The following is a 20,024-nucleotide window of genomic DNA, read 5'->3' as shown; positions in this document are numbered from 1 at the left end:
GGGACCAAATCGGTAATTAACTCTAATTTTTAACAAAAGACTAAATTGTGTAAAATCATCAAAGTCGACGACTAAATTGAGTATAAAAAGTCATTTAGGACTAAATTAAATAAAAACACTACAGTCGATTACTATATTGGGTATTAACTTGTTATAAAATTGTGAACATTGAGTTCCAAAATTATGAACATGGACTCATATCCATGTAGGGGTGTAAATGAGCCGAGCGGTTCGCGAGCCGCTCGGTCAAAGCTCGACTCGAGCTCGAGCCGCTCGTTTAATAATCGAGCCGCTTGCGAGCCATATATATATATATATATAATATACATATAAAATTATAGTTTATTTTTAATTGAAACATGAATTTAAAATCAAACATGTTAAATTTGAGCTCAAAATCGAACTCAAACTCGAATTCAACCCTGATCTCGAACTCGAATTCAGCTCGAACAATCGAGCTGCTCGAGCCGAACTCGAGCAACTCGAAAATTGACGAGCTCAAGCTCGAGCTTGAACTCGAGCCGAGCTTTCCTTAACGAGCTCGAGCTCGAGCATAGCCACCATATGCTCGAGCTCGGCTAGGCTCGTTTACACCCCTAGGTCCATGGCATAACAACAGTATTTTGTATGCTCAGTGTTGGGCCAAAAACGGTATAAGCCCAACGGGTCGGCTCTAAATAAACGGGTTGGCTTTAAGATGGTTAGATGGATAAATCATAAGTCCGTAACCTAACCTTAAAATTTCTCCTTCGTCCTCCGAAATGCTGGATTGTTGAAGCTTAAGGGAAATCCCTTTCCGGCGAAAACTCCTCTTTCCGTCGAATCGAAAACCTGATCAGTTTCTGATCCAGGGATTTGCATGTCGATTTGTTTTTTTCTAATTCTTCAATTTGGCACTTCAAAATTTGCAACTTTTTAGTCTCAGAAAACGAGATGCACAAGCATTTACCCGCTGCACAAAACATTGATTGTTTCAATTCTGCTGAATTTTGCTAAAGGTACCCACTTCTTGTTTCTTTGCTCTTATCCTTTTTGTTTTGTTTTGTTTTTTTGTGTTTTTTGTTTTGTGAATATAAGGAAAATGTTAGAGTAGATCTTGGTTTTTCGGTTTTCGCAGGTTTTATATGAAATTTGGGATGTCAAATTGTTAACAGAGTTTTCGTTTTATTGAGTGTCCAGAGAGTTTCTTTTTTGGCCAGTGTTCATTCATTCTTTTTGCCTTTTAGGTAACTGAGATCTAATGTTTGTTTACCGTTTACCTTTCTTTCTGTTTATTGTAAGCGCTTGAAGCTAGTTTAGTGCGAAGTACTTTATATCAAGGATTTATAAGGAGTTACTATTTGAAAGTAACCAACCAAGAGCAAATCACTATCTGCCCATTTTGACTTACAGTGATTTTGGAACCATTCTAATATGCTAAAACTCAGCTTACCCATTTGCTACCCCTCTATGGTGGCCTGAGGAGTAAAGCTGGAGTCTCTTTCTACAATTTCATTTCCAAGCCACATTAGATGGTGCACTAATGGTGTACTAGATGGCTAGTTCTATGATTTGATGAATGCTCCATGTGCTGTTCAAATATGTTGACCCTGGGGATGAAAGGGAACTGTTTTCTTGTGTTTTATGATTAATGCAACTTCTGCTGTAGCTCTTTTCTGTTTTCGCCATCTGCTGTGCTGTTGCCTACTCATCTGTATATTAGTTGCTCAAATATTTATTCTGCTACTTCCAGTAATAACAGCTATTTGCTTTTTGCATTAAATTTTCTTTAAAGCTGTTGGATAAGTTAGTCTACAATTAATAGTCAAATGGCTGCATTTTGCAGTACCTGAAATTGCTTCTCATTGCTGCATTCTCATTAGAGTTGGGCTCAAATGGCAAGCTATTCAGCAAAGGGAGTTCCAACAAATGGGTCTGTATATGTTTGTAATTTACCACCTGGTACAAATGAAGATATGTTAGCTGAATTTTTTGGCACAATTGGGGTGCTAAAGGTATGAGTTGCAATCAGGTATTGCTTGAAGTTACTCCTGTAGAGCTTTCTTCTTTTAAGAATCATGAGTATTTCTTCTCCTATACTCCTTCCCCCAAGTTTCTCTCCTCCTTTTGTTGTGCACTTCAAATTATGAGTATTTTTGTTTTGTATGCATGTTTGTGTGTGCGATTTTTTGTTGGTTGTGGTTTCTAAATGATTTTTATGATTATGTACACTATAGAAGGACAAACGAACTGGCCGACCCAAGATATGGTTATACCATGACAAAGTAACAAATGAGCCCAAGGGGGATGCAACGGTCACATATGAGGACCCACATGCAGCATTAGCTGCTGTTGATTGGTTCAACAACAAGGATTTTCATGGGTCAATTATTGGAGTCTTTATTGCAGAGTCAAAGAGCAAAGATGAGCCCTCGTATAACTCAGGTAGTCATGCTGGAGACACCAATCTGGATAGTGGATTTGCTGGCCTGGAAGAAGGTTCTAGGGATATAAATGGAGCGGGTGGACGTGGTAGAGGCAGGGGAGATTCTTCCGGGAAGGGATGGCAACAAGAAGGGGACTGGATGTGTCCAAATACAAGGTCTGTGATGCAGTTATTGGTGAGAAACTCTTTCTTGCTTTTTGATGCGGTTTTTGTTTTGGCACCTCAGATATTTTTGTGCAACTGAATTTGTTATAATTTGCATTGGTGCAGCTGCTCTAATGTGAACTTTGCATTCCGTGGTGTTTGCAACCGTTGTGGAACTGCTCGACCTGTTGGTGTTTCTGGCGGTAGTGCTGGGTCTGGTGGGCGTGGTAGGGGCCGTGGTAACAATGACCCTGGTGCCCCTGGTCGTGCAGTTGGTGGTCCTCCCGGTCTCTTTGGTCCAAATGATTGGCCTTGTCCCATGTAAGAAAGTTTTTCTCTTTCAAATCTCAGAAACACTACTGAAAATTGTTTTCCACTATCTGCCAAGGGATCCTTGTTTTGGGATGTTATCACAATCTTCAAGTATATGAAAAGTCTATTCCATGATAAATTTTGCCCCATTTTCCATGTTCTGCGTGCCTTGTGTTTGACACTCTTCTCTTCTTTCCCTGATAAACAAATTTTAGAGATTCAATTTATAATAAAGCCATTTTGTATGGTTTATGGGAGAGATGGAAAATCAATATTGATGGACTGATGGTTAATTTTTTCACCTGTCTTTTTTGAACTTGGTACATTATATGCCCCCATTTTTAAAGGGCTGGCTAGTGAGTGTGTTGTATTCTGCACATTGTTCTTATTCATAATTTTGACTTAGTGATGTATTGTTATTGATAACGTGATAGTTTTCACTTCATCCTTCATTATTTTGGGTTTATGCGGATTTATGTTACATTTGGTAAAAATCTGCATTGAAGCATGTGCATCAAGTGACTATGTTCCCACATGGTTATAGGAGACTCAAATATAACCCTAATTACATGGTTAGCCCAATTTATTTGGAGTCTATCTACTCAAAGAAACTATAAGCTGGGCCAAACATGAATTATTGAGAAAAGCTATATAAGGAAAAACCTCTTGTAGGCCAACATCCTAAAATTCTAATAAACTCTTTCTTTAAACATAATCACATAGCATATAATACGCCTGGACAATTTAGTGACACATTAATAACACTTCTAAAATTCCGAATATTTCCTATATATAAACAATTTTAACTTCTAAGGTAACTTAATAAATGCTAGCGCTTAATTGTAACTTTGATAATCATTGATAGAAAAAATTATAATAGTTAAGTATCCAAACAACTTATCTATGCCAAAAAGAACTGTAAATATGTATTAAGCCAAACATGTTGAAATTTTTTTCAACATGCTCCTTTTTAAAGCTCTTATCAAAATAGATGATTTTTGAGAAGTTTCAGATGGTCCTGATGTTTCATCTTCTCCCCAATTGTAGCATAAGAACCAATGTTGTAAAACTTGGCCTAGGTGGCTAAAACGAGTTGATTTTAGCTTTAATTGTCATTTTATTCGAATGTTTAACTACTTGGCAGGCTAGTCGAACAAATGACCAACTTTGCCACTTATTATTATTATTATTATTATTGTTATTATTATTATAAATAGGGTTGTTTCTCTAAAAACGATGTAGTTTTGAGTGAAACAACCATTAAAAAGGGGAAAGTGAAAAATAAAGACTTGAAGGAAAGAAGAATAAATGAAGATGGAGCAAAAAATGAAGATACGAACTCAAAAGCAAAAAGGAGTAAATCGGAGATTCCATTTTCTTCACCCCTGCTTGTTGACACTCGATGAATTGCACTTTGTCTTGAAGGTTGGACTCACTGTTGGCTTTGCTGCTCGTTGCTCCCATTGCTAGACTGAGGTCGCTGGCCGAGATGAGTCTGGCTTTTCCTTTTCCAATCGGCAGAGAAGAGCATCAATTTTTTTTTTTTTTTAAATGTTTTTTTTTTCTCCCTTGGTAACCTTGAAACCTTGAAGTAAATGACCAAAGCATATCGAAGAGAGGAAATGGGAAGTGTCAATGCCAAAAATGTGAATATTTATAGGATTTTATTTCATTTTCTAAATATTGAAATTGACCCATGATTTTTTAAAATTTGGGCTGGAAACTTCTTTTTTTTTTTATTTTTTTTTTTAACCAAGGAAATGAGTTTTTGAATTTATATTAATCAGGAAATGGCTGGAAACTTTTGATTAGGAAACGACATGGAAACATTTCCGAATGAGTTTCGGGTGAGTTTCAGAGACGAAACGTTTCTGAAATGGTGAAATGCTACTTTCTCAAAGTTTCCATGCAACATAGTTATGGCATATAGAAAGCCCTGAGATGTTTCTGATGGTTGCCTTTATTGACCATTTTGTTTATTCCTGTTATGAATATTTGTTCTGTAATGCATTCTAATGATTGGTTGCTGAATGCAAAACTTCTCTGTTATTGCTCTGTTATTGTTTTTACAACTTATGTCGGTAAATATGATTTGATTCTTATGTTCACGACTTTTATAGAAATCTCTTTTGCTTTTTAACTATGTTTTTAATATGATTTATAGGTGTGGCAACATCAATTGGGCTAAGCGCTTGAAATGTAACATCTGCAACACCAACAAGCCTGGTCACAATGAGGGTGGTGTGAGGTATCTGATGGTTAATCATTAATGCGTTGAACTTTGTAGTGATTTGAGATTCTGAGCATATATATAGGCTAATGTTCAACTTTTCAAGTGCACCCACCTATTCCTGGGAGACCCTTCGTAAATGCACACAAGCTACTACACGAATGCACATAGGGTAGATTGTGTGCATTCATGCTGGGCACACAATCTAGTCTGTGTGCATTTACGAAGGGTCTCACGGGAAGATGTGGTCTCATTTGATACCTGAAGGATTGGAAAGTTTTTCTTTATCTGATAAAATTGGCTCCTGGATTGATGAGTTGGCTGAATATCTGATAGTCTGAATTTTTTTTTTTTTAAAAAAAAATAAACTTTTATGCCCTTTGGCTATCATAAAAATTAGTACACAATCTCTTTTAATTTATGGAAGATATTAAAATTGAACACTGGATTCTGCAAAAGGAGTTTAAGCAAGAGAAGAGTTTTGAGTTAAAGATAAATTGAATTGGAATATTTTTTGAGCTTGATTGGTAATGATAACTTACTATTCATTAATAGTCAATTATAATGGTGATTTTGGAGCCTTGAGAGTTATGGTATATTCATTATCTACTGATGTCATAGGTTGTCTGTGGGGTTTGTATTAAATATTACTGCATTTTTCAGCATTGGATTCTTATGTCCTGGATCTGAATGAAGACCCATCCATCTCCTATAAAGTTACTGATTTTAGATCCAAAACTAAATTGCTTTTAATTCACATATTTCCATTTTCATATTCCAAGACCTTCTGAAGGCAGCAGGAGGCATACAAGGGGTCTAAATACTTGGAAGGTCCTTGTACTATAGTATTTATTCCCTGTAACTGATTTTGGTTAATGTTTTCCTTTTACTTTTGGAATTGATAAAATTTAGGACAATTACTATTTACTAACCCCATCAGAAATGTCGATGTGTCGTGTCAGCGATGTAACATTGACATGGTAGTATCTGTTGTGGCATTGCATGTCAGCATTTTATAACATAAACAATAAATTAAACAAGAAAATAAATTCTGAATTGGCCACTTTTCAATAATTTTTTTTAAATATTTAAAATTATAATTTTTGACATGGCAATTTGGAGTTCATATGTACTGAGTGTAGTTTTTTTGGTTTATATGTACAGAGGGGGTCGTGGGGGAGGCTATAAAGAACTTGATGAGGAAGAGTTAGAAGAAACTAAGCGACGTCGACGAGAGGCTGAAGAAGTAAGTAAACTTGTGCATGTCAATAAGTGTGCAGGGTTTATATTCTATTCTAGATATTAATACAGATTACACTTGCATTTTGCATATACCTTTTGCTTCTAATATGACATCTATTGTTATCTTAATCTCAGGATGATGGTGAAATGTATGATGAGTTTGGAAATCTTAAGAAGAAATTTCGTGCCAAAGCACAACAAGCTGAAGCTGCTCAGAGTCTCCCTGGTGTTGGGCGCGCAGGATGGGAGGTGGAGGAATTAGGTATGCTACTTTATTTCCATATTTTGATAAGTTTCCTGTATGGATGGAGCAATTCTTTTCCTTTTGTTATGGATGTGGAGATATTTTGTGGTCCATTACTGTGTTCTCTATGGGGCACTGTTACAGTTCTTTGATTTGGTAAGTTGCTAGCTACAAGTGAAATATGGTTAGGTTGAATCCCACCTAGGCAATAGTAGATGAAAATAGGTTTAGAATTGATACTTTGTATAATATGACATAATATGCTCATTGTTTTGAAATTCGTCTTTTTTCTTAAACTATGCACGGAATTGATGGTGAAATGTCTTGGAAAGTGCTTGATCAATTTTTACCCTGCAATTTTTTTTAGACAGATTAAAATCCAAATCAGTTAAAATCATCAAATGTTTTTCCACTTTGAGTTTGTCTTGGCTTAAGCACGCTGCTGTGGGTGATCCTTAAATGAAAGTTAGAGAACTATTGGACTGGGTGTTGATTATAGCTTGCATATGCTGATCAATTCATTAACCTGCTGCCTTAGACCATGTGCTACTGATTCACTCCACTCCACTCCAAGGGATTCGTTGAAAATTTGAAAGAGAGTTTGAATGCATGCTAGTGTATTTTTAGGGGTTACATTAGATTAAGCATGGCCAAGTAGGCATGATCTCCGCTTCTGGCATCTACTCCCATTTGCCTCTGGGCCGATAGATTTGTTATGTTCTTAGTAAAAGCTTGTTGGGGTAGATCTAGCTGGTGAAATTAGTTAGCCCAAAGAAGAGGGTAGCAAGTGTTTTCCAAGAGAAAGTGGAGGAGGCAATGGGTGGGTTGGGGATCACGGGGCGTGTTTTAATGATTATCTTTTTCATTTTATTTTGAATGGATGTTTGATTTTTCCCCTTTAGTGGTATCACGGGAGTGTTTTAGTGATTATCTTTTTCATTTTATTTTGAATGGATGTTTGATTTTTCCCTTTAGTGGTATCACGTGGAGTGTTTTAGTGATTATCTTTTTCATTTTACTTTTAATGGATGTTTGATTTTTTTCCCTTTAGTATTTTACAAGTATATACTCCGTAGTTTTCAAAAAAAAAAAGAAAGTATATACTCCGTATTTTTAACTTTCCAACTTGCAGGCATTGGACATCACACTTTTTTTTTGTTCATGACCTGTGTTTATCTCTTAGTTTACAATCTTTGGCTATAAATTGATGACATTTTTGGCAGGCATGTCTGATCGAGATAGAAAGGAAAGAAGTAGAGACAGAGGAAGGGATCGAGATGAGAGGGAGAGGCATAGGAGCAGAAGCCGAGATCGAGATAGGGGAAGAGACAGAGACAGGTCCTATGACTATGATCGGGACAGAGATTATGGACGAGAACGTGACCGTGACAGGGACCGCAATAGGTATCGTTAGTGGAGCTGGCAAATAATGCACCTATCCTATTACACAGCGGTTCATTTGACGTATGGGATTGTTTAGGTAGTTCATTTGGGAACATAATTGAACTTGAGCTCGTGTTTTTGTAGGTTTCCAATCCTGTCCTTTTCCTTCTGTGCTGAACTTTATTCTCTTGTGGTTGTGCTAGTCATCACTTTTTAACACTTTCTTGTATTGGTTGTCTCTTCTATATGAAACTTTTGTAGTACTGTTTTCCTTTAAGTTTTAAGATTGCACCATGTTATCAAGAAGTTTGAAAAGGACAATAGAAATTTACCACAAAATTGTTAAGACTTAGAAGGCTAAATTGTGATATAAAATGAACTACATTAGTAGCTTATACATTTATATACTTGGTACAACATAAATAATATACATGATTATGTTTAGTAGAACTCTGTGAGAGTTATTTATTAATCTTTTGGGTTTGAGCTGATCATTTATGGATAACCTAGATTGATTTATGGGGGTATTTATCTCATTATGGTTCTTTACAGATCGATTGGGTCACAAGACAGATTTTACTTAAAATGTCTTTCAAAGTACAAAACATTGATGCCATTTAGTACCATAGAAGTTCCCATAATAAATTTGTAGTCAAGAATGTGCACTAAATAAACTCTGCCTAGTCTAGTCTTCTCGCCTTGTGATCTCAATAGGCGGATTTTACAGTGTTTTTCAAAACACAAGGCACTGATGCCATTCAGTCAAGGATGTGCACTAAATAAATTGTGTAGTCTAGTCTTCCCGCCTTGTGACTTTAATCGACAAAGGACGATAATCTCTTCACCTTCTCCTAATCTTTCTTTCTCTTCGGATGTTGTAAGGTTGAGTTTGCTTTTATACTAAAAGGAACCCACACATTGGCCCAACACTTGTTTTATATCACACAATTATGGACCACTACAACACTAGATTATCTGTATTAAGGTTGCTACAACTTTGTCATACATGAAGACTAGTTGCTTTCAATGCCGGCCTTCCCACCATTATTGTGCAGTTCAGTTTTCACCCAAATTTTGAAAAGTAAAGGTTATTTATTAGTCTGTCACTGTCAACACTATAGTTTAAGAATGCAAGAGACATGCATTTATGTGTGCCAAATTTTAACTGTCTTGAACTCTTTTTTAAAAAGGTATTTTGAAGTGAGAAAATTGTATTTGTGCTCTTGTGAGCATGTATTTTCCCCACACTATGAGCTCAATGTAGTGTGGGTACTTGATATTCTTGGATTGGGCTTTTGCCCACTGTCTAAGATTCGGCAAATTATATCATGTAACTCATAGTTTACCTTGTAAATGAATTTCGATATAAGTTCATTTTTAGCGTACTACGATCTTAGTTTTAGTATGTTCATTTTTAATTGACTGCTGATTCAATTTTACTGTATGACAAGTCAAAATAAACTTATAGTATAGTAAAAATGATCTTACAATATACAAAAAGTAAATTTGTATAAGGGATTCACGAACCCTGATCCAAGGTGTAAGCATTGACCATATGGGGGAAAAATTATATCTTGCGCCTTGAGCTCCATTTTGCTTGATACAAGTTCATTTTTAGTATATTGCATGTTTGTTTTTAATGTATTATATGTTTATTTTTAGTATGTTCAATATATTTTGATACAAGTTTATACCATGGACATGGCCACATGGGTTCACACTATACTATGAACCCTGGTTTATGTGTTTGTACTATAATTTTTTGTGTCTTGCGTTATGAAATTCTGTACATTATCAGTATGACTTCTGTACTTAGAACAAATTAGTAATTGTGTTTTATGTAATGAATTTTTATGTTTTGTGTTGTAAAATTCTGTGCCTATGAACACAAATTATGTACCTAAATCATATTTAAAAAATAAGTAAATATATAACATGTGCATGCGTTTTGTGTTATGAAATTCTGTACCTTACAAGTTACAAGTATGAATTCTGTACCTCGTCTTTTCAATCCAGCTGGGTCTATAACGCTATGTTATGTGTCTTGTGTTGTGATTTTTTGTGTTTTATGTTATGAAATTATATACTTTACGAATATTAATTCTGTAACTCGTTATTTCAATCAATAGTCTTATAGTCTATAATGCTACATAGACATTAGTCCATGATACAAATTGCCGTGAAAGAACAAACACTATGAATAATGGGAACTTTGATTGGATAATTTGATATCAAGAAACATTATATATATTCATTAAATAAAGTTCTTTTTCTATGGAGGTGGGCCCCAAGTTTCACATGCATATACAATATATACAAAGCAACAAAGGATTACGTAAGAAATTCCAAACATATATTGATATATCTCTTTAGGCTTCTTGACTTCACAGACCCTGTCCCCTAAACCAGCCAAATTCTTCTTTTTTATTTTTGTTCAATTTGCTGTACCAAGTTTTGTGGTTTTATATATACCCTATAGTCCGTGTCATATTGCTGTAATTGTGTGCATATATGTATATATAATTATCCTTTAATCCATATTTTTTTTTGTTGTTGCCATTTGATTCTTTAATCAATTATTATCCATTTAGAATACTGTTCCAACAAAATTACCTACTTAGTATACTCGCTTAATCTTGTTTTATGTGTTAGTTTGATCTGGTCAACATGTATGGAAAAAAGGTCTAATGATGATGGAAGGTCTGGATGACGGGGTTCGGAAAAAGGCCCAATGATGATAGAAGGTCTGGATTGGATCCTTTGTGCACACATGAAGACTAGAATCTGACCAGTGAGCTGATTGCCGACTCCTAATTTACCTTCACAATGGTTCCAAATGTAAGATTCTGTAAGCTTAGGATCACTTTGATTGGGATCACATTTTTTTTTTTTAAGAATGCAATCTTTGTTACACTAACCGTTACGTTAGCAATTTGTTTCTAGATTCAACACCTTTAATTTTGAAACCTTAATAAAGACCTTGTGGTTGAGCGGCATAGCTGTGGCTTCTCAAATGAGAGGTCTCAAGTTCGAACTCCTGGCAGGGGGACAGGAGGCGGCCATCTCAAGGCACATCACGACCTACAGGCAACACTGGCGAGACCTGCGAAGGCAACCCGATTGGGAGTCAGAGGATCCATAGTACCTGCAGTCGGGAGGACTTCATATTCATCCTTGCACATCGACTCGTTGTGCTTCAGTAATAAGTTGAGAAAGTATGTATGAACATATATTACTTTGTACAAAGTAAATAGGACTAAAGAAAAGCATTATATTGAAATATATACAAAGAAGCCTCCTAGTTGGCTATACTTACTGTACTACACCATTTACATTTCTTTACCTTAAGTACTTAGACTAATCCAAGATCCAAATAGACGAATAGTGCTAATCTCTAGCTACCACTTTTGGATCTAACACTAACCCATTGGTTGTTTCCCATCAATTAAATTTTTGAAAAATTAATTGTAGAGATTATTTGCTGAAAATAATTTTGTTGTGAAATTAATTAAGATGTTTAGTATTATCACGAAAACACAAAAAGAATTCATGACATTTTTATAAATTATTATCATTCAATTTACAAAAATTCCACCGTCTCTTATTTATTACAATATATATGATACATTTTCGACATGATATGTATATATAATTTATTTTCACATATAATGCGCTCTAATACAAATAATATTATATTTAAATTGCATGATATTTTTAACGCATGCAACATTAGAATACTGAATAAAAAGTCAATCCAGTTTGAATTATTTTATGCATAAGAGATAATGATTAATATTTCTTTTTCTCTGGTCATGAATGATGTTGAAATGTTGTGGTTTTTTGTGCGTGGAAAAACTCGTAACTATTGCCCGTTGTTTCTGAATAAACTCTGCTCTTGTGTAATAACTTAGCTAGGACTCAATCGGGAGGGTGTTAGTAAGAATAAAATTCGTGACCTTCTAATACAATAATCTTGCTCTATCCACTTGGTCATTTCTTTTAGAGCTATAGTGGGAAATTATATTAAATTTATTATAGGATAACCTATCCTATATACAAGTATACAATAGGCATACGTGATCATTATTATAAATGAAATTTTTTTTATGAAAGCAATGCCTATGACAGAGGGATGGAGTCTTTTCGTGAACTTGCATTGTTTGATTTTTATTTTTTATTTTTTTAAATGAAATTGTAGATTGATTCAAATAATTGAATAAATTTTATTTGGACCAAGATGAAAAATTATCATTGCCCCAATATTTAAGTCTCAATATATTAAATTATTGTCCAAAAAGAATGGTCGAGTGAGTGAAACATGATTCTTGTACCAAAAGATCACGAGTTTGATTTTTGTCAATAAATTTTCAGTCGAGTGAGTGAAGCATGATTCTTGTCAATGATGTGCAATACTACTCTTTGGGTTGCAACATATAGAAAAAGTATAGAGCGGATACTTTACCTTGTAAAAGAATCAATAGTACTCCAAAAAATACTACATTGATCTCCGATAAATCACATTACGTTATATGTTTTTTTGACAGACCTATAATCATTATTCAAGGTATGTGCACTAGGTAAATTTCAATCCACTATTATGTAATAATTTACAAATCACATAATTAACAAGATAAATAACACTAGAAAAACTTGTACCATAACTCCATAAGCATTACCCTATATGGTATTGTAGTTGTTTCGAATGACCTTATTATGACCATATATATAATTAAATTAAATTATCACAATAAAATGTTCATTTAACATTGTAGGGGATCCATTAGCCTAGCTAGACCTAATCCTTGGAAATGCAATACCTAATCCATTGAATTCTGAATTGTGCTAATGTCCAAGTAAATGAGACAAAACATTCATGAACATATTGAAAAGCTAGACATTTTTCTACTTTTTACAATTTAATTATTCTTTCACTTCTTGAAAAAAAAAATCCGAATCACGCAGAAGTCATAGGGGTTAGAAAATCAAAGGGGGGAAATAATTATTATTACAATCCATTTTATTAAAATAAAAAATAGTTTCTTTTATTTGTTTGTTTGTTTTGTTTTTTTTTTTAATTTAAATTTGTCATTGTTATATATTTAATTTTTAAAACACAATTGTTATTAGTTAATTGTCAAATAATCCTAATATCATTCATCGTAAGAGCATCCTCATCATGTGATTTTTGGCATGAACTTTTTGTGAGTTGTGTTAGAGAGAGAAGGAAAAAGAAGAAGGAGAAGAACAACGCCAAAAAAAAAAACAACGCCAAAAATACTTTCAGTGTTCCATGACGCGCCCAACGAGCACACGAGTTACCCTAACTATATATTCTCTTTTCTTTTTTGGTCTCAAAAACCATCCACCCAAATCATAGAAGGTCCATCCCCCACCTCTCTCTTACCTCCCTCCTAAGCCATATCACTCTGTAAGTCTATAACATATCAGCAAAAAACTCATAAAGAAGAAAGAAAAGAAAAAACTCATCACAACTGGTATTGCTCTAATAGCTTTTATTGGAGTGATCTATATGTCTATGTAAATGTGCAATAAGTTTGTGACACTAAGTATAATATTTACCAGTTTAATATTTATTTTTTGTTGAATGAAATAGAGAAGAAAAAATAAAAAGTGCAAACTATATATAGTTTGTTTTTTATGCACACAAATTAATAATTTATAAATTATGATTCTGTGCATGTTGGTATAAATAATTAGTGTGGTAGAAGCGCTGTTAGGTCTTTGTTTCAATTAGTATATATTATACTGCATGTCTGCATGTCCTCCTCCCATTCCTTATATAAAAATAAATAAAATAAAATAATGAAGAAAGTACAGGACAAAAACACTCAACTCGTGAATGCCCCTTACAATCAAAACACGAAGCCCCCATAGTCCATACTATACATACACAAGTAGCTAAAATGTATATGCGGCGGCGAATGTTTATTATTTATCTGTCAAATTAATTTTTTTTACTTATTTTTTAATTTAAAATATTGTGTTTTAGAGTAGTTTAATGATGTCACATCATCATACTTAAAACTAAACTTAAATGTTATAAAATATTGAATTCAAAATAGCTTCAGTCAAACTTCATTAACTAAACTAAATACATAAAATAGGACGGAGAGTATATAAAAACTCGTGTGTAGGTGCGCAAATGTACAAATGCGCACTTTGTAATACTACCAAATGCGGCATTTTTGACGTATATAAGTGCATGTGTGACTTTAAATATAATGCTTATCTCTTGATTACACTTGTAGATATCAAAGATTGCAATTGATAATATTACAATTTACAATATTACAGAATATATTTAAAAATTGAAATAATTATCAAAATGTTATTGTTTTTTTTTTTTCCTTACTTTAGAATTGTTGGTCCTTTCAAATTGATGGGTAGAATTAGTTCTCAATTTTTTTATGGGTATTGATTTTCAATTGGGCATGCCAATACATAGTGGCGGAGCTAGAAATTTTCTCCAGTGGGGGCGGCAAAAGGTTAAAACTAACGAGATATTTTGAAAAAAAAAATGAAAAACTTAGATACTGAGTCATAAATATTGTTGACTAGTGATGAAAAATCAAAATACATCAAGATAAAAAATATTTAAAACAAAATATAAAATATAATTAATTTGATAAAATAGTTTGAATGAAAAACACATTATAAATCATTCACCTCACTATTAATATTAAAAAAGAAAAAATAAAATAAAAAAGAGAAGAAGTGACAAATAAAAAATCTAATTAAAATTCAGACTATTAATATTTAAAAATATAATTTCACTCATCAATATATATAAGCTAAACTAGGTGTTGCTGTAGGGCTCGAATTGTTGCCCATTTGATTCAACATTAAGGTTTTACCATCTAAGCCAACTAACCTAGCATTTAATTAAACATTGGTATAATTAATATATATACATTATATGTGGTGGGGCAGTGGGGACAGCTGATATTCTTTAATGCCAATTAAAAAACTTAAAACAATTAATAGTGATTATTAATGTAATCGTAAGATCAGATGTATGTTAAATTCTCCGTTTAAGAATCAAACTCTAATCTATATATAAATTAGTGTCACAGACTCACAGTGGTCAAGATGTGGAATGCCTTATGCAATGCCTACTATGATACTTCTTTTTAAATTTACTCCCTGGCCTCCATCCCATTTCATATGTCTGATTCGGTTAACGAGGCTTGACTGAAATTATTTTAATTCAATTTTTAATAATACTAAATTTCGTATTAATATACAAAATTTATATATTTAGAAACTACACTAAAAATACTATTAAACACAAAAAATCAAATTTAAAAATAAGTAAAAAATAATAAAGAAAATAAATAAAGAAGAAAGAGTTTGATTGACCAATGAATAGTAAGTAAGACAGATAAAATGGGACAGATGGAGTAAAAAATAGAGTATTCTGGTCACATTAATTAAAAGAAAACTTAATTATATTTTCTTTAAAATTGTCCCCCCCCCCCCCNCACACACATAACATGTGTATGTGTATGTGTATGTATCTTGTATTCTAATTTTTTGTGTCTTGTGTTATGAATCCTGTACTTTATTACGAGTATGAATTTTGTACCTCGTCGTTTAGATCTAGAGCCTATAATGCTATGTAGACCTGGTCTATGATATATAAATTGCATATATACATATACATATATATACATATACATATATATACATATATATTATATATATATATATTGTAAATATGTATGTATTTGCATGCATGTATACATATTTTAGTATATTGGAGGAAAATGATGGTTAAGTTGGACAACAACATCCTTCACATGATATAATGTCTCAATTTTGGCATGATTAATTTGTTAACACATTATTTTATGTTATATTAATTATTTCTTGGTCTCATAACTACCCATAATAAATGTTAAAATAATCAATAATCATACCAATATTAAGGCAATATATTATATCAGCATGATGGTAAGATTTGTGATTCACACATGCATATATAGCCATATATAGGCATAGCTTGTAGGCTGGATATCCTCTCTCAATCTATCCTTATATACATACAGACACAAACAGTAAATTGTTTCACATGAACTCACTGTTCCATAATATAGAGAGAGAGAGAGAGGGAGGGAGATCAGATTCATTTATTTCTGTGTTGATTTATAAGGTTAGCATTATTGGGTTTTTATTCTTTTCTTAGGTTGCATTCAATGCTAAGTAGCCATGACAGTGGCAGAAGTTTGTGATCTCCAAATCCATATCAATGGTCAACAAAGGTTCTTTCTGCATGAGGTAAGATATATATATGACACAAAAGAAGTATATATATATATATGCATTTCTTCATTCAGTCATTTAATCGAACAGGTTGAGGGTTTTAGTAAAAAAAAAAAAACTCTTTTAACTTTTTTTCCCCTTTTCTTGTTGCAGAAAGTCCTGTCAAGATTTTCTGGGAAGTTGAGGAAGATAATCAAGCAAGAAAGGAGGAGAACCCAGGCCAAGAATTCAAGGATAGATATTGATGATTTCCCAGGAGGGGCAGAAGGGTTTGAATTGGTTTCAAGGTTCTGTTATAGCAGTGGGGAGGGCACAAGAATCACAGTCTCAAATGTGTCAATTCTCCATTGCTGTGCAGTGTTTCTTGGGATGACAGAAAAGGTGTCCCCTTGCAATCTCTTGCATCAAACCCAGGCTTTTCTTGAAGGGATGTTCTATTGGTCTTGGCTTGACATTCTCACATCTCTCAAGACCTGTGAGCCCTTTTTCCTCTATGCAGATTCCTGTGGGCTTATCCCAAAGCTCATCAATGCCCTTCTAGCTAAGATTGCCCAGAATTCAGATATTAATGTCCTTTTTGGTTCCTCGTCTTCCTCGTCTTCCTCCCCGGATACCGGGAAACCCGGTGGCCTAATCCGGGCCTCTCCTAATTCCAAGAACACACCCGAGCTTGTTAAGCCAAGCAAGGCCTGGTGGTTTGATGACATGACTGTTTTATCCCCGGTTACTATAGAGCAGTTTGTGAAGACCTTAGGGGCTTTTGGGAGTGAAAACAACAGCCTAGTCCTCACCAAATTCCTCCTTCATTACCTAAAAACTGTAGGCCAGGGAAAGGGTGTGAATTCAAGATCCTCCTTAGAGTACAGTGGACTAGCAGACACTGCAGTTTATGGGGTGATTTTGATGGGCACAACTGCCTTTTCTTGCAGAAATCTTTTCTGGGTTTTGAGAATTTTGTCTGGTTTTGGGGTGAGCAAAGATTGCAGGGCAGGACTGGAGAGCCTGATTGGTGGGATGCTTGAACAGGCCACCCTGGATGATCTGCTGGTGTGTGGGCACAATGGGAGTGTCTATGATGTGAGCCTTGTACTCAGATTGATCAGGTTGTTTGTTCATCATCATAACACCAAAACTTCACCACACAAGATGATGAAAGTTGGAAGATTGATTGATAGGTACTTGGGAGAGATTTCCCCTGACCAGAGCCTCAAAATCTCAAGATTTCTTGCCATTGCAGAGAGCCTCCCAGATGAAGCAAGGGATTGCTTTGATGGAGTCTACAGAGCAATAGACATCTATCTTGAGGTATTATTCACTTCAAAATTCATCGCTTTTTCTCTCGCTAGTTTATGCCTCTGGTTAAAAAATCGGCAGGTTAGGTTTAGGATTAGTCTACCGTAAACTGGAAACCTAACGTATAAAAAAAAAATTGGTGGGTTTTGGACAAAAGAAAAATTTACAAGACAAGACAAAAGTATATTTTCCCAATAAAACAACACATTTTCATCTTAACTTTTGTTATGGGAATTACTTTTAGAAGGTCTCAATGGGACCATAGTTTCCTAGCCAAAGGGTGTTGGTATTAGGTCAGTCAGACTCTAGAATTTGCTGCATTTTTTTTAACCATGTTTTGAAAGCTCAACAAGAAAGAAAGCAAATTAAAGGTTTAACTTTCTGGGGCTAATTTCCAAAAAAAAAAAAAAAAAAAAAAAAAAAAACTTTCTGGGGCTTCATTAAATTCTCCATCTGGTTTCAGGCCATGAACCATTTTAGACTTCTTGTAGAGGACAAAAGGCAGCTTGACACTTAACAGTAAAGACACCAGAAAGTGAAATGCACATATAAAAACTTGAGTTTTGGGTAAAGAAACCAGTGAGTAAAAATTTGGCAATCCTCTCAAGTCTTGTTTGTCCTTTTTGCCTAGTGGTATATTGTTGCTTGTGAACACTAGATATATTCATTCACAATGCTAGTTGTCAGGGGAAAAATACACACACATATATATACTCTCTCTCTCTGTCTCTCTGATGTTACTGAATTGTCACATCTAAATCAAATAATAAAGATATGAAAGGAACAGTACTTTTTGACATTTTCTATATTAGAAATGGTGAGGAATTGCTTGTTGTTGCATATTTTAAAAGAGAGCATCTTTGGCAAGGCCATGACCTGGCATCTGAAAAGACTCATATGGACATATGCAATGAAACAGGAATATAGAAAAGTGAGGGTTCCTGAGTAGTATATTGTGGACAATTACACATTATCGAGCCATGACAGCCGTAGTGTATGAGTTACACCTAGTGTGGTGAGCTCTTCGTGGCACCATGTATCGGTCCTTTCACCTAATGGAAAATCACTGAATCACTGTAATTTACCCCTCCATTTTCTTGTCGTGGCTAGGATGGGGGAATTTCGCCTTTTGTGGGTCAAGGCACAAGATCCAACTAACCCTAGCAGCCGTAGTGTGGGAGTTACACCTAGTGTGGTGGGCTCCTTGTAGGCACTAATCATTGGTGCATGTTGAGTCATCGTGGTTTACCTATCCACAATCTTATTGGGTCGGGCCAGGGAATTTTTCCTTTTAGGACTATAGAAAAGTGAAACTATTATAACTATAAGCTCTAAGATTTGGGATGCAACAGAAACATGGAAAAAGGCAGTAGAACTATTACCAGTGTGATTTATTATGTATCTGAACACAAATTAGTAGGGTCATTACTCATTACATTATGTAGCAGACACAATTAGTAGGGTCATCAAACTGTATATATAGCTGAAATTCATGATTCAAAACCCCTATCCACTAACTGCATATGCTGTAGTTATTCCCCTCACATTTCTTGGGCTGAGATTGCTAGCAATTTCTCTCAAGCCGGTGACCTGATTCTGATAGCACTTGTTAAGATTAAGCGCTTATCACTACACCAAAAGCTACAGTTCGTAGCAAAGGAGCAACTTTATTTTCTTATACCGCAACATTTTCTAGAGGCAGGTGTTGGACTTGACCCTTCACCAGCCTCAGTCCAACAATCCTCCTAGCCACCAATTGCTGGACTTGGCCCTTCACTGGCCTCCACCCAACAGTAATGATCATGATTGGCTATAATGTTTCTTCCTCTAATAATAACAACTATATTGGTGTTTCTTCACTGCAGTCCCACCCTACACTCACATTTGAAGAAAGGTCAAGACTATGCAGATGTCTCAACTATGAGAAACTAAGCCTGGAGGCCTGCAAAGACCTAGCAAAGAACCCCAGAATCCCTCCAAGAATCGCGGTTCAGGCACTCGCTTCCCAGTGCCCAAATGTGCCCCCTGCAATGGAGTTTGTGAATGAAACTTCATCATCAGCAACAACCCAAATGGTGTTGTACAACAAGTGTGAGAGCCCCACTAGTGGGAGCTTCTCAGAGGATCAGAAGAGTGAAGAACTGAGGCTAAACCTTCAGAGAATGCAGTGGAGGGTGGTGGAGTTGGAGAAAGTCTGCAAGGAGATGAAAGGCCAAATGTCAAAAATGGTGAAGACTGGTGTCATTATTCCCCCTGCAAATGGTAGACCCTTGCCTAGACTTTGCTGAGAACCAATGAGAAGAAGAAAGGAAGGTATTTTTAATTCATATATATGAGGAAGTTTTTTGCTTACCTTCTGTCATATGCTGTGCCATTCTTATTAGTGTGCTGTTCAAGATTATAGTAATGGGAGTGCAGTATTTCTTTATTGAGGCATCATTAATGTTTTTTTTTTTTTTTTGGGGGGG

The 20,024-nt window shown here is 34.8% G+C and overlaps 2 protein-coding genes across 4 annotated transcripts; both read left to right on the top strand.

The window, feature by feature from the left end:
• The first annotated feature begins 723 nt into the window (after window positions 1–723).
• LOC116016842 (transcription initiation factor TFIID subunit 15) lies at window positions 724–8,257 on the top strand. Of its 3 annotated transcripts, none has more exons than XM_031257278.1 (8): window positions 724–998; window positions 1,863–1,994; window positions 2,217–2,581; window positions 2,696–2,890; window positions 5,046–5,129; window positions 6,276–6,357; window positions 6,489–6,615; window positions 7,821–8,257. In XM_031257278.1, the coding sequence occupies exons 2-8, from the start codon at window positions 1,875–1,877 to the stop codon at window positions 8,009–8,011; spliced, it is 1,164 nt and encodes a 387-aa protein (XP_031113138.1). In that variant the 5' UTR covers window positions 724–998; window positions 1,863–1,874; the 3' UTR covers window positions 8,012–8,257. The 3 variants fall into 3 exon arrangements, with proteins under 3 accessions (XP_031113138.1, XP_031113137.1, XP_031113139.1); XM_031257277.1 differs by having other exon boundaries at window positions 1,826–1,994; XM_031257279.1 differs by lacking the exon at window positions 724–998 and having other exon boundaries at window positions 1,864–2,011.
• Window positions 8,258–16,049: 7,792 nt separating this feature from the next.
• Window positions 16,050–19,992, top strand: LOC116015370 (BTB/POZ domain-containing protein At3g19850). Its single transcript, XM_031255412.1, has 3 exons — window positions 16,050–16,278; window positions 16,417–17,568; window positions 19,422–19,992. The coding sequence occupies exons 1-3, from the start codon at window positions 16,210–16,212 to the stop codon at window positions 19,842–19,844; spliced, it is 1,644 nt and encodes a 547-aa protein (XP_031111272.1). The 5' UTR covers window positions 16,050–16,209; the 3' UTR covers window positions 19,845–19,992.
• Window positions 19,993–20,024: the final 32 nt, after the last annotated feature.

This window comes from Ipomoea triloba, chromosome 4, assembly GCF_003576645.1.
Source record: "Ipomoea triloba cultivar NCNSP0323 chromosome 4, ASM357664v1".
NCBI classification, from domain to species: domain Eukaryota; kingdom Viridiplantae; phylum Streptophyta; class Magnoliopsida; order Solanales; family Convolvulaceae; genus Ipomoea; species Ipomoea triloba.
The sequence above is the reverse complement of the archived record's forward strand: the minus strand, read 5'-3'. Positions and strand labels throughout refer to the sequence as shown.

Excerpts from the sequence above, each read along its gene's own strand:
- LOC116016842 (XM_031257278.1), top strand. The coding sequence starts at position 1,875 with ATGGCAAGCTATTCAGCAAAGGGAGTTCCAACAAATGGGTCTGTATAT. Across the intron at positions 5,130-6,275 it reads CACAATGAGGGTGGTGTGAG|AGGGGGTCGTGGGGGAGGCT; the intron begins GTATCTGATGGT and ends TTATATGTACAG. Across the intron at positions 6,358-6,488 it reads GTCGACGAGAGGCTGAAGAA|GATGATGGTGAAATGTATGA; the intron begins GTAAGTAAACTT and ends TCTTAATCTCAG.
- LOC116015370 (XM_031255412.1), top strand. The coding sequence starts at position 16,210 with ATGACAGTGGCAGAAGTTTGTGATCTCCAAATCCATATCAATGGTCAA. Across the intron at positions 16,279-16,416 it reads AAAGGTTCTTTCTGCATGAG|AAAGTCCTGTCAAGATTTTC; the intron begins GTAAGATATATA and ends TTCTTGTTGCAG. Across the intron at positions 17,569-19,421 it reads CAATAGACATCTATCTTGAG|TCCCACCCTACACTCACATT; the intron begins GTATTATTCACT and ends TCTTCACTGCAG.